The 11,771-nt window shown below is 36.0% G+C and overlaps 5 protein-coding genes and 1 non-coding gene across 7 annotated transcripts in view; 4 read left to right on the top strand and 2 right to left on the bottom strand.

Moving 5' to 3' along the window:
• Window positions 1-1,034, bottom strand: part of LOC104753173 (beta-glucosidase BoGH3B-like) — a 4,740-nt gene extending 3,706 nt beyond the window's left edge. Inside the window, exons 1-2 of the mRNA XM_010475462.1 lie at window positions 683-1,034; window positions 589-620 (exon numbers count right to left, since the gene is read on the bottom strand). Coding sequence (XP_010473764.1) covers window positions 589-620; window positions 683-950 — 300 coding nt within the window. The 5' untranslated portion in view covers window positions 951-1,034. The remainder of the gene's footprint in view (window positions 1-588; window positions 621-682) is intronic.
• LOC104749051 (xyloglucan 6-xylosyltransferase 1) lies at window positions 1,617-3,389 on the top strand. The gene is made up of 2 exons (XM_010470624.1): window positions 1,617-1,708; window positions 1,818-3,389. The coding sequence occupies exon 2, from the start codon at window positions 1,845-1,847 to the stop codon at window positions 3,243-3,245; it is 1,401 nt and encodes a 466-aa protein (XP_010468926.1). The 5' UTR covers window positions 1,617-1,708; window positions 1,818-1,844; the 3' UTR covers window positions 3,246-3,389.
• On the bottom strand, window positions 4,208-6,530 carry LOC104749050 (desiccation-related protein PCC13-62-like). The gene is made up of 3 exons (XM_010470623.2): window positions 6,044-6,530; window positions 5,733-5,958; window positions 4,208-4,768 (listed from the first exon to the last, which is right to left on the bottom strand). The coding sequence occupies exons 1-3, from the start codon at window positions 6,349-6,351 to the stop codon at window positions 4,346-4,348; spliced, it is 957 nt and encodes a 318-aa protein (XP_010468925.1). The 5' UTR covers window positions 6,352-6,530; the 3' UTR covers window positions 4,208-4,345.
• Window positions 7,176-7,246, top strand: TRNAG-CCC. The gene has a single exon. It is a non-coding gene; the product is annotated as a tRNA-Gly (tRNA).
• On the top strand, window positions 7,780-10,834 carry LOC104753172 (beta-glucosidase 10-like). The gene is made up of 14 exons (XM_019237643.1): window positions 7,780-7,917; window positions 8,022-8,085; window positions 8,190-8,239; window positions 8,347-8,422; window positions 8,521-8,592; window positions 8,709-8,796; window positions 8,897-8,997; window positions 9,360-9,514; window positions 9,598-9,713; window positions 9,791-10,017; window positions 10,091-10,116; window positions 10,205-10,292; window positions 10,387-10,477; window positions 10,594-10,834. Exons 1-14 carry the CDS (start codon window positions 7,780-7,782, stop codon window positions 10,832-10,834), a joined length of 1,533 nt encoding a protein of 510 aa, XP_019093188.1.
• LOC104749048 (beta-glucosidase 8-like) overlaps window positions 11,536-11,771 on the top strand; it is a 3,400-nt gene continuing 3,164 nt past the window's right edge. For both annotated transcript variants that reach the window (XM_010470622.2, XM_019237599.1), the window contains exon 1: window positions 11,536-11,706. In XM_010470622.2, the coding sequence (XP_010468924.1) occupies window positions 11,575-11,706 (132 nt within the window). In that variant the 5' untranslated portion in view covers window positions 11,536-11,574. The remainder of the gene's footprint in view (window positions 11,707-11,771) is intronic.

The following is an 11,771-nucleotide window of genomic DNA, read 5'->3' as shown; positions in this document are numbered from 1 at the left end:
GATATATAAATGATCTTTCTAAATCCTGAATTGAAATGTTAACAAGAAGACATCATTTATACTAGTAATTTTTTTTTTTTTTCTTTTGTCTTACTTAGAAAAGTCCGTTAATTAATCCCGAACCGTAAAATTATTTAGTGGCTATTATTAATTACAATTAGTTGCCTGGTGCTCTAATTTTTTAAATCCTAACACTTGTATGAACTTCCAAAGCTTCTGTTTCCTGTTTTAACTCCCTCTCCATCAACGACTTAACCGTTTTCTGTTACGGAGAAAAAGAAGAAAAACAAAAAAATGCCCCTAATGTTAGCCCAGAAATTGTAATTGGACTCTTTATGGGCTTTATATTAGTAAGGCCCAATTAGTATAAAACGAATCATATAGGGAAGCTCAAGAGCGTGTGTGTTCGTTTACTACAGGGGGCTTGGCTTACTACTACTAGTGTGGGAAGAAGATAGATACTATTAGATACGTCGATAGGCACCGATTTTTACGCGTCCAAGACAGGCAGGCATGTTCTGTCTGACATTTTTAAAAATTTATATAATATATACTTGTATTTAGTATTAAATCAATATATTTATTTACTTCCTTAATCCAAATTTCATCTTCATCTTTTCCTTTTTCCTTTTTTTTTTCTTTTTTTAAGCTTTTAAGAAAAAAAATCTCTTCGNCCACATACCGATCAGGTACTTTGTGAAGATTTCGTCGCCGCTACCCTTGGACCCCAACTCATTCGTTGAGTAGTTGAATCGATCAAATTGACACATTTGACCAAGTTTCTCGGGTAACGTTATTCGTGACAACAAGTCTGCCACTCTCTCTTCCACCGCCGCTTTAGGATCTTTGTACTTAATATAGCCTCGGTTGGCAGCGGTGGCGTCTCCATAACGACAGGCAAACAATATCACAATCACTGCCAAGAAGTTAAAACTCTTGACGTCGTACATTGTTGCCGTCGTTAATGGAGACCCTTCTTAGATTCAGAGAGAATTCAGAATATTGATTAAAAAGATATATAAATGATCTTTCTAAATCCTGAATTGAAATGTTAACAAGAAGACATCATTTATACTAGTAATTTTTTTTTTTTTTCTTTTGTCTTACTTAGAAAAGTCCGTTAATTAATCCCGAACCGTAAAATTATTTAGTGGCTATTATTAATTACAATTAGTTGCCTGGTGCTCTAATTTTTTAAATCCTAACACTTGTATGAACTTCCAAAGCTTCTGTTTCCTGTTTTAACTCCCTCTCCATCAACGACTTAACCGTTTTCTGTTACGGAGAAAAAGAAGAAAAACAAAAAAATGCCCCTAATGTTAGCCCAGAAATTGTAATTGGACTCTTTATGGGCTTTATATTAGTAAGGCCCAATTAGTATAAAACGAATCATATAGGGAAGCTCAAGAGCGTGTGTGTTCGTTTACTACAGGGGGCTTGGCTTACTACTACTAGTGTGGGAAGAAGATAGATACTATTAGATACGTCGATAGGCACCGATTTTTACGCGTCCAAGACAGGCAGGCATGTTCTGTCTGACATTTTTAAAAATTTATATAATATATACTTGTATTTAGTATTAAATCAATATATTTATTTACTTCCTTAATCCAAATTTCATCTTCATCTTTTCCTTTTTCCTTTTTTTTTTCTTTTTTTAAGCTTTTAAGAAAAAAAATCTCTTCGTTAATCCCTTTCCATTTACGAGGTAGAAATAAATTCCAAAAACGCGTAATATTACAAATTACAAACACATTATAGATAGATTTCCCTCTAATTCTTTTTTATTTATTTATATGTGTCTGAATCGAGACCAGATCTGTTGAGGAAGAAGAAGATTATATATGATGATAGAGAAGTGTTTAGGAGCGTATCGGTTTAGGAGATTGCAGAGAATCATGCGCCAAGGTAAAGTGACGATTCTTTGTCTCGTCCTCACCGTCATCGTCTTGCGTGGCACTATCGGAGCCGGTAAGTTCGGTACGCCGGAGCAAGACATCGAAGAGATCCGTGAGCATTTCTTCTACACCCGTAAACGCGGCGAGCCTCACCGTGTTCTCGTCGAGGTCTCTTCCAAAACGACGTCGTCGTCGTCCGAAGACGGTAATAATGGTAACAAGAACAACAGCTACGAGACCTTCGACATCAACAAGCTATTCGTCGACGATGAAGACGACAAATCTCAAGACCGGACTAATAATAAACCGTATTCTCTAGGTCCAAAGATCTCTGATTGGGATGAGCAGAGGCTCGATTGGCTCAAACAGAACCCTAGTTTCCCTAATTTCGTGGCGCCAAACAAGCCTAGGGTTCTTCTTGTCACTGGTTCAGCTCCTAAGCCGTGTGAGAATCCTGTGGGTGACCATTACCTTTTGAAATCGATTAAGAACAAAATCGATTACTGTAGGATACACGGGATCGAGATCTTCTACAACATGGCTTTGCTCGACGCTGAGATGGCTGGATTCTGGGCCAAGCTTCCGTTGATTAGGAAACTACTCTTGTCTCATCCTGAGATTGAGTTCTTATGGTGGATGGACAGCGACGCGATGTTCACGGACATGGTGTTCGAGCTTCCCTGGGAGAGGTATAAAGATTACAACTTGGTGATGCACGGTTGGAGCGAGATGGTTTATGACCAGAAGAATTGGATTGGTCTCAACACAGGAAGTTTCTTGCTTAGGAACTCGCAGTGGTCGCTTGATCTTCTTGACGCTTGGGCTCCTATGGGCCCTAAAGGCAAGATCCGAGAAGAAGCGGGTAAAGTCTTGACCCGGGAACTTAAAGACCGACCCGCTTTCGAAGCTGACGATCAGTCCGCCATGGTCTATCTTCTCGCGACGGAGAGAGAGAGATGGGGAGGCAAAGTGTATCTAGAGAGTGGCTATTACTTGCACGGTTACTGGGGGATTTTGGTGGACCGGTACGAGGAGATGATTGAGAATCATAAACCGGGTTTTGGAGACCATCGTTGGCCGCTCGTTACGCATTTCGTCGGGTGTAAACCGTGCGGTAAGTTTGGAGATTACCCGGTTGAACGGTGTCTGCGGCAGATGGATAGAGCGCTTAATTTCGGAGACAATCAGATTCTTCAGATGTATGGTTTCACGCATAAGTCGCTTGGGAGCCGGCGCGTGAAACCCACGCGTAACCAGACGGATAGGCCGCTCGAGGCCAAGGACGAGTTCGGGCTGCTTCATCCGTCGTTTAAAGCTGCCAAGCTTACTACTACTACGACGACGTGAGGATATATTGCTATGTTTAATCCCATTTTTTTTATTTGTTTGTAGTTTTCTTTTAGTTGTTGAGTAAAAATCATTTTAATGAGTTGTCTTCGTTAATTTATTGTAGACTTAAAATTTCATCATAATCATTAGTCACTTTGGGAATGATCTTCTAGCTTTTCTTTTGTAAAGTTAAAATTACTAGAACCTCTTTGGTTCTTGTAGATTTTGTTGTTTATTAACAAATTGTACACTACTTAGGTTTTAGTCGTTGAAAGCCGGAAACATTGTGCTATAATATAATGGAATACTATTAAGTTTTGCTTGAAGTGTGACACATTTTGTTTTCTTCCTTTAGTTTTGTAGTACCTTTAATTCAAAATTCAATAATCTGGGGAGACTTTTTATGAGCTCCCATTGATGTGGAGCAGTGTGTACGGAGCGATCAATAGGGTTATTGGGCCAATCTCTTGTTGACAAACCACTTCAGATGTAATTTCTTTTGGTGAATTATTGCGTATTTATTTAGTTTTTGACTTTGGAGTTCTTTGAACAAAAAAAAGACTTTGGAGTTCTTTAACTTTATTATTATTAAGGGTCATCACGTGAACTCCGTTGTGGAATGCACGATTATTATTATTTTAAAATAAAAAATGAGTCATATGACACAAATCAGTAGAACTACAAGTTTCGTTCACATCAATTACAATGTATTCTTACGTCTCGCGGCGTAATAATGCATACGTGTTATTTACATCCTAATTGTCACTCGAAATTATTGATTACAGTTCATACATTACTGGAAAATCGTGTTATCTTTCCTACTGTCTCATTCATCTCTACTTTGTTTTTCTCAATTTAGCTGATGATCCCACCGAACGATTTAAGAAATTTGCGTTTTTTTTTTCTCTCATCAAATTTGCTTGTGGGGACCCACATGAATAATCTAACACAACTAGAAACAAGGTTTTATAAAAAAAAAATTAAAATTAAACATAGATAGAGTAATAAGTTACATGGACTAATCAGTAATCAGTAATCAGTAATCACCACTATCACCTTACCGAGAATAATATTACAACCTTCATCCCGATTTTATTTTATATTGTTGTGTGTATCAATTAAAACACTTTCTCTGAAGAGCATGCAACGCAATCACCATAAGACCCTTCATCAAGAAACATCCTAGCGATCCTCCCGTTGGCACCACACGGCCAAAACCCGCCTGGCCGGTGTTCATCTCCGGTGCCGTACATAACCCTGAGGATCTCTTGCGGTGTCCGGTCATAAGAGATAGAGTAAGCATCTGCAGAGAGGATGTTGCTGGTGGTGCGATTCTCCGCACCTAGCCACAGCGGCACGCACAAGCCTTCGTCCTTGATCCCGCACATACCAAGCTCGTTACGGAGGATAGATATCTCGTTGGTCAGCTCAGCCACCGTGACTCCGCCGTATTCCTCCACCGTCTCGTATTGTCTCTCATACAGGAGCGTCCTTATCACTCCGTCTTGACCCGATTCTACCCCCAATAGACCCGCCACAAGCTGTATACAATAAAACCTCTATAAATTAATAATATTGGGACCAAGACATTTTATTAATTTATAGTGATATTAATTTATCTATAAATTAATAATTATTAATTTACACTGTAAATTAATAATTATTAATTTATAGATATATTTTTAATTGTTTATTTTTTTTTTAAATTATGAATTGGAACAATTATAGCAAAATAAGATTAAACTTTCGGATGTTATAAATTTTATGGTTTAGGAATTGAACTTGTAATATTTATAAAGCATTATTGACAATAAATTACAAATACTATAAACAAATTGACTTATACACATGACATACATAAATTCAAATTTATGAATAATAATAATATTAATTCTCATATTTTAATAATCTGTCTAATTATCAAATTGTAAATGATGCATATCTAAAAATTAAAACTTTAAAATTTAATTATTTGTATGACATGTTATAAAATATTTTAGAGATATCATTATAGTTTGAAAATACAACATTACAAATGTTCTATAGAAATGAGTTTTAGGAGAAACATACACTATTATATCAGTATATATATATATATATATAAATTTACATGATTATTAATTTATGATATTATTGGGACCATATTTTACATTGAGATTTCAAAAAAATTATTATCTTATTATCTTATCGAATATTGTTAATTTATAGTGATTATTAATTTATAGAGTATTAATTTATAGAGGTTTTACTGTATATAAATAACAACGATTACTAGCTATTATATTGCTATAGCGTAATTATTATATATGAATTTAATGTATAGACTTTTTGCTAGAATAACGTATATGTACTAGCAAATTATTCAACTCACTTGTAATCAAAGTGAAACCGATAACGTCGTGCATATAATACATGTATTATTTGGATATAGCCCTCTGTATATACATGTGCTTGTAACAAAAACATGTATACACATATGTAGAATACTTAAGCATAGTTGATTACCCGTTTGATATTGAAGTATAAAAGGTAAGGGATGGTTCCGACGTAACCGGTTAGGCCAACATAAGGGATATAGTATGAAGCTAAGAGATAGTTGATTGAGTTGGCATAAGGGTCGAACCGTGGGTTAGATCTCCGTCCAACCGCTCTGTCCATAAACTCCGCGAAATTCTCTCTACTCAGATTCAACAACGGACGCGGAATTCCTCCCGCCATATCCGCGATCGCCCTTCATTAATACCAACAATTTTTTATATTTTAACGATCTCATGATGCATAACAATCAAGGAAATTCGAGTTTGATCGTGTTTTACCTAAGATGACCGATTTCTTGATAACCAAACTCCTCGATGATTCGATTAGTTATAGGATCAAGATTTGCTTTCTTTGCCCCTTCCGGGGGTGGTCCTCCTTGAGCAAGCGTCGCGTTAAACACATCGAGTCCTTTTCCGGTAGACCCTTTTAAGAAGAACTCGGCCTCTGTGAACTCCAAGTTCATTGCGAAATGGACTTGATCAACATCGCTCGCTGATATATTCCCCGAGCAGCTAAGATAGCTGGAGTTAACCAGACTTGCGTCTATTGCAATAAGCAAGACTACAACGAGAGAGGGATTTAACATATTTTTTCCTTTTCTTTCTTTATTAGTTTATGTCTTCATAAGCATGTACGCAAGAACTTTGCAATTTATATGATATATATATCGGGTTGTACGTAGTCTTCTTTTCTTAAGTACAATACTTTTATTTAATAATTATGTTGGTTAGAATTGAATTGTTTAGGACCCTATACGTGAACACTAAGTTCTTTTTTGTAATACGTGAGTACTAAGTTAATAGCTTATTTTGGTATCAATGGCATATTAATAACAAGTTTTTCGAAATCGCTAACTACCATATATAACATTTGTCATTGCGTGAGATAATTAGCATGATTTGCCTGAATGGAAATATATGTTATTATCACACGTTAATATATATAGATCCACTTGTTACATTATAGTTCTGTACCCTCAACCGATCCAAGTAGGTGTACGTGAATGGAAGATAGGGTTAAAAAAGAAAAAGACGTGGTAACTTAATATGACTTAATGAAAATATGGATACCTAAACTAAAATGTTGAGATAGTTAAAAAAAAAGAAGAAGTATAGATCGTTGCATGGTCAAGGAAAATTACAACCGTTGGTCAAGAAAGTAAAATGAAGAGCGTGGTCATTTGTAAGTTGTACCAACCGATTTACGAATCTAAAACTAGCTCAAATTAAAATTTATATATAGTTTTTGTCACCTACAGACTACAGTATTATTCTTCTATCTTGGTTGTCGTATTTTCGAACGAAGCGTTCACAAAGGTTACTGCGTGTCCGATGGTCGTAGGCCTTATGAAGGCCCAATATATGAAAATACAGGAGTGAAATACGCATATTTGATAGTCTGGTTAAGAAAGCGCATCTGGTGTAGTGGTATCATAGTACCCTCCCACGGTACTGACCAGGGTTCGATTCCCTGGATGCGCATATATTTTACTTTTTCTTCACATTTAGTACACAAATGAAACAAGACGTAACTATTACTCCACCCACTATTCTCTTTCTAATTTAGTACACACATGTCACGGTCGTAGAAGCAAAATATTCTCCAAATGTAAAATTTAACTAAAGTTAGCATATCTTATTTGTTCAGCAAAACACAAATGAATTTAGCTCGAACCGAATGGGGGGAAACAAATCTTAATTTACCAATTAAATTGTTTTCAAAAATCCATTTTTAACATTTAGGGCTGGCAAATTTACTAATTAACAGAAACATGGAAATGCAGGTTGGTCACATCACGAACAAGAATCATGTCACTATGGGATATGGTCTTCTTCCACATAGATCGCTTTTTTTTTTCCACGAGTGGAAGAAGGAATAGAAAAGATTGGTCACTCGTTTACTTAATCGTCTGCATGTCTCCACAAAAAAATCGACAAAACCCATCAATTATTTTATTCATTTGGCATATTTGCCTTCACTTAAATCTTTCGACGAGAAGTGGGAAATAAGAAATATGAAACCTTTTTCTCTGTTTTTTAGTTTTCTAGTAGTGGCCATCGTTTTGGCAACAACAAGCTACAGTATTGATGCCTTCACCAGAAACGATTTTCCAGAGGATTTCCTATCCGGAGCCGCCACTTCTGCTTATCAGGTTCCATTCTGCTTCTATGTTCTTCATATATGTTAAATGTGTTTTGTCTATCTATCATAACATAGAGCATTTTTTATGTTGGGGAATTTAAATTATGGAAATAGTGGGAAGGAGCTGTTGATGAAGATGGAAGAACTCCTAGCGTCTGGGATACTTTCACCCACTCTCGTAAGCTTTTTTTCTTTTTCTTTTCTTCCTGTTTTAATATGTACGTATGACTACCTTCTTTTGTTTGTTTGTTTTGATTCTTGTCAACAAACATCACATTTTAGATAGTAGAGATAATGGAGACATAGCATGTGATGGTTATCACAAATATAAGGTCTCTCTCTCACTCACTCTTCTTTGCCGTTTACGTTTCAAAGAAGTTCTTGTAAAATCTCTGGCTCTGTATTTCTCAAATTCGATGAGTTATTGTGTTTTGTGCAGGAAGATGTTAAGCTCATGGCAGATATGGGCTTAGAAGCATTCAGATTCTCTATCTCCTGGTCAAGACTTATACCTAGTTAATGACTCTTCCTTGTTTCTTTGTTTGCAAGTAACTAACAAGATTGTTTCAGACCTCTTAAACCCCCTTTTTTTTTTTGTTGCGTACTTTTCCAGATGGAAGAGGACCCATTAACCAAAAAGGTCTATTGTTTTACAAGAACTTCATCAAAGAATTACGAAATCATGGTGAGCTTTTTATGTCTACATACTTTATTTTCCTTCTGTCTTTATACTTGATCCCAACTAAAGCCAATTCAATATATATCTTCTAAAAGGTTTCTTTTTGACAAAACTATTAACAGGAATCGAGCCACACGTTACACTTTACCACTATGATCTTCCTCGGTCTCTTGAAGATGAGTACGGAGGATGGATCAACCGAAAAATCATGTAAAGTATCAAAGAAGACTCTGATCTAACAAAGTCACCTTTAAAGATATATATGAACATTTAAATAAATAAAAAATGTTGTTTATTTCTGATATTGCAGAGAAGACTTCACTGCTTTTGCAGATGTTTGCTTCAGAGAGTTTGGGGAGGATGTGAAGTTATGGACTACAATCAACGAAGCTACGATATTCGCCATTTGTGTTAGGGGTGGATTTCAACCCAACAACATGTCCAGTCTAGAAAAGGCCCAAGGAAATTAATAGGTCGAGCAGGGTATTTTGGTCTTTTCAGATGACGAACCGACACAAGAATCTATAAATAGTGAATGTACAGCGTACGGTGAGAGGACACGAAAAACGGGGAAGGAATTCGTACAAGAGAACAGGTTCTCGCAGTACCGATTCGACGAGCTCTCAGCTTGATAATTGTTTCCTTCTCGTCGTTTTATAGCTCGTAGTTATTAATTGTAGCCCGACTTATTTATATATAAAAGAGAACTTCGATCCTCCAAACACTGAACTAAAACTCTCTAATTGTACCGATCTGGACATCAACAATTTGTTCTTATGGCGAAGGAATCTCGCCGCCTGGACATTGTTCTCCTAACAAATACATCAATTGCTCTACTGGAAATTCTTCTACAGAACCATATATTGCAGGCCATAACATGTTGCTAGCTCATGCCTCCGCTTCCAAGTTGTATAAACTAAAGTACAAGGTATACATAGATATCTCTTCTTCGCTCTTAAAGCCTTACCCTTATTCTTCCGTATGAACATAGTTCATCATATGATGGTGCAGAGTAAGGAGAGAGGATCCGTAGGCTTTAGTATATTTGCATTCGGGTTATCTCCTGATACAAACTCCAAGGACGATGAAATCGCAACTCAAAGAGCTAAAGCTTTCCTCTTTGGCTGGTGTGAATTATATAAGCTTTCTTTGTTTTAGTAACTTGAGGACAAAATCTGAAAGACTAGATTGATATATAATTCAGGATGTTGAAGCCTTTGGTATTTGGGGACTATCCGGATGAAATGAAGAGAACCTTGGGGTTGAGGTTACCTGTTTTCTCAGAGGAAGAGTCGGAGCAAGTGAAAGGATCATCTGACTTTATTGGAATTATTCACTACATAACATTCTACGTCACAAACCAACCGGCACCTTCTATCTTTCCCAGCATGAACGATGGCTTCTTTAAAGACATGGGCGCATATTTGATCCGTAAGCTTAGGTTTCTTTCATCATCAAAATCATCAAACTCTTTTTAACTGATAACTCTTCTTTCTTTGGACAGCCATTGGGAACTTTTCATTTTCCGAGGTATATATATACATATAGTTATGCCAAAAACTCTTGTTTGATCTTCATGAAACATGAAATTTTCCTTACTCAATTGCTTTTCTTGAAGTGGGAGGCTATTCCATGGGGTCTTGAAGGTGTACTTGAGTATCTAAAGCAGAGCTATAACAATCCTCCGATCTACATTCTTGAAAATGGTAACACTTCGTTCTGTTTTGTCTTCTTGCTCTGTTCTGTCTGTTTGAAAGCACACCATTTTCTTCTTAATTAAGATTATTCTAATCACACCAGGTAAACCGATGATACACGACTCGATGCTACAGGACACACCAAGAGTTGTATACATTCAAGCTTACATCGGTGTTGTGCTCAACGCCGTCAAGTATGATTCTCCTTCTTCATCTTTTAGTCCTTATATTAGCATTGAAGTGGTCAAATATCACAATATAACGTTAGTTTTAGTTAAAATATAACAAATCAATATTTTTGTCTGATCAGGAATGGATCGGACACGAGAGGTTACTTTGTATGGTCGATGATTGACGTATATGAGTTAATGGCTGGATATAGAACCAGCTTCGGAATGTACTATGTGAATTTCAGCGATCCTGGTCGCAACAGATCTCCAAAACTCTCTGCTTCTTGGTACACTGCTTTTCTCAATGGTACAATTGATGTTGCTTCTCAAGATAGTATGATTCAGTTGCAGAGAAACCTCTCAGGCTTTTCTTTACTGTAATTAATGTATCTATTCTATGAGAAACAGTTAAGTGAGTTGGCAAATGGTTTTTTATAAGATTTGGATATGAAATGATATGTAAAACAGAATATTCTGCGCCTCGTAACGTATAAAGCTCATTTGGTGTAAAATTCAAGTTAACTAGCATTTTTGTTCCCAAAAAATAAAGATAAATAAATCACTAGAACAGTTAAAATCTAAATATTCGGTCACACCAAGTAGAATTTGATTCTCTTGTTTTTTTTGTTGGAACTTAGAATGGTTCACTGTCTCGTGACTCTCGTCTTAACCAATTCTAACGCAAAGATGTACCATGGTCCATGAGGTCATACTCCACTCACTCTTCTTCTTTCAATATGGCACATACAATGCAACTATCTTGGAAAAAAAAAACAAAATAATTCAAAATAATTTCCAAATGTAAAATTTAGCTAAATTGGCATTTTGCTTCGTAAATTACAATGAATATTACCCATTTTAGCATGAACCGAAAAGGTAAAAAATCTTATACTTCACTAATTTGTTTTTTCCCGAAATTTCTTTTTTAAACTACAAACATATATTGGCAAATTTAAAAATGGAATACATTTGGTAAATTTATAACGGAAATATTATACTTCACCCAAAAAAAAGAGAAGAAGATATTTTGCTATATATGTAGATAGGGTCACTCAATGGTCCAAGATAACCCCTTTTTCAATTAAATTAAAGACAGACATACTAAAAGAAGAAAATAAAAAATGAAACCTTTATCTCTGTTTTTTGGTTTTCTTCTGGCCATAGTTTTGGCAACAAGCTACAATATTGATGCCTTCACCAGAAACGATTTTCCAGAGGATTTTCTCTTCGGAGCAGCCACTTCTGCTTATCAGGTTCGACTCTGCAGCTACATCAATGCCGCCAATTTGTCTTGTCTTTTTTTCTTTTTCTTTTTTAT

The sequence above is a fragment of the Camelina sativa genome, chromosome 16 (genome assembly GCF_000633955.1).
Source record: "Camelina sativa cultivar DH55 chromosome 16, Cs, whole genome shotgun sequence".
NCBI lineage: Eukaryota > Viridiplantae > Streptophyta > Magnoliopsida > Brassicales > Brassicaceae > Camelina > Camelina sativa.
The sequence above is the reverse complement of the archived record's forward strand: the minus strand, read 5'-3'. Positions and strand labels throughout refer to the sequence as shown.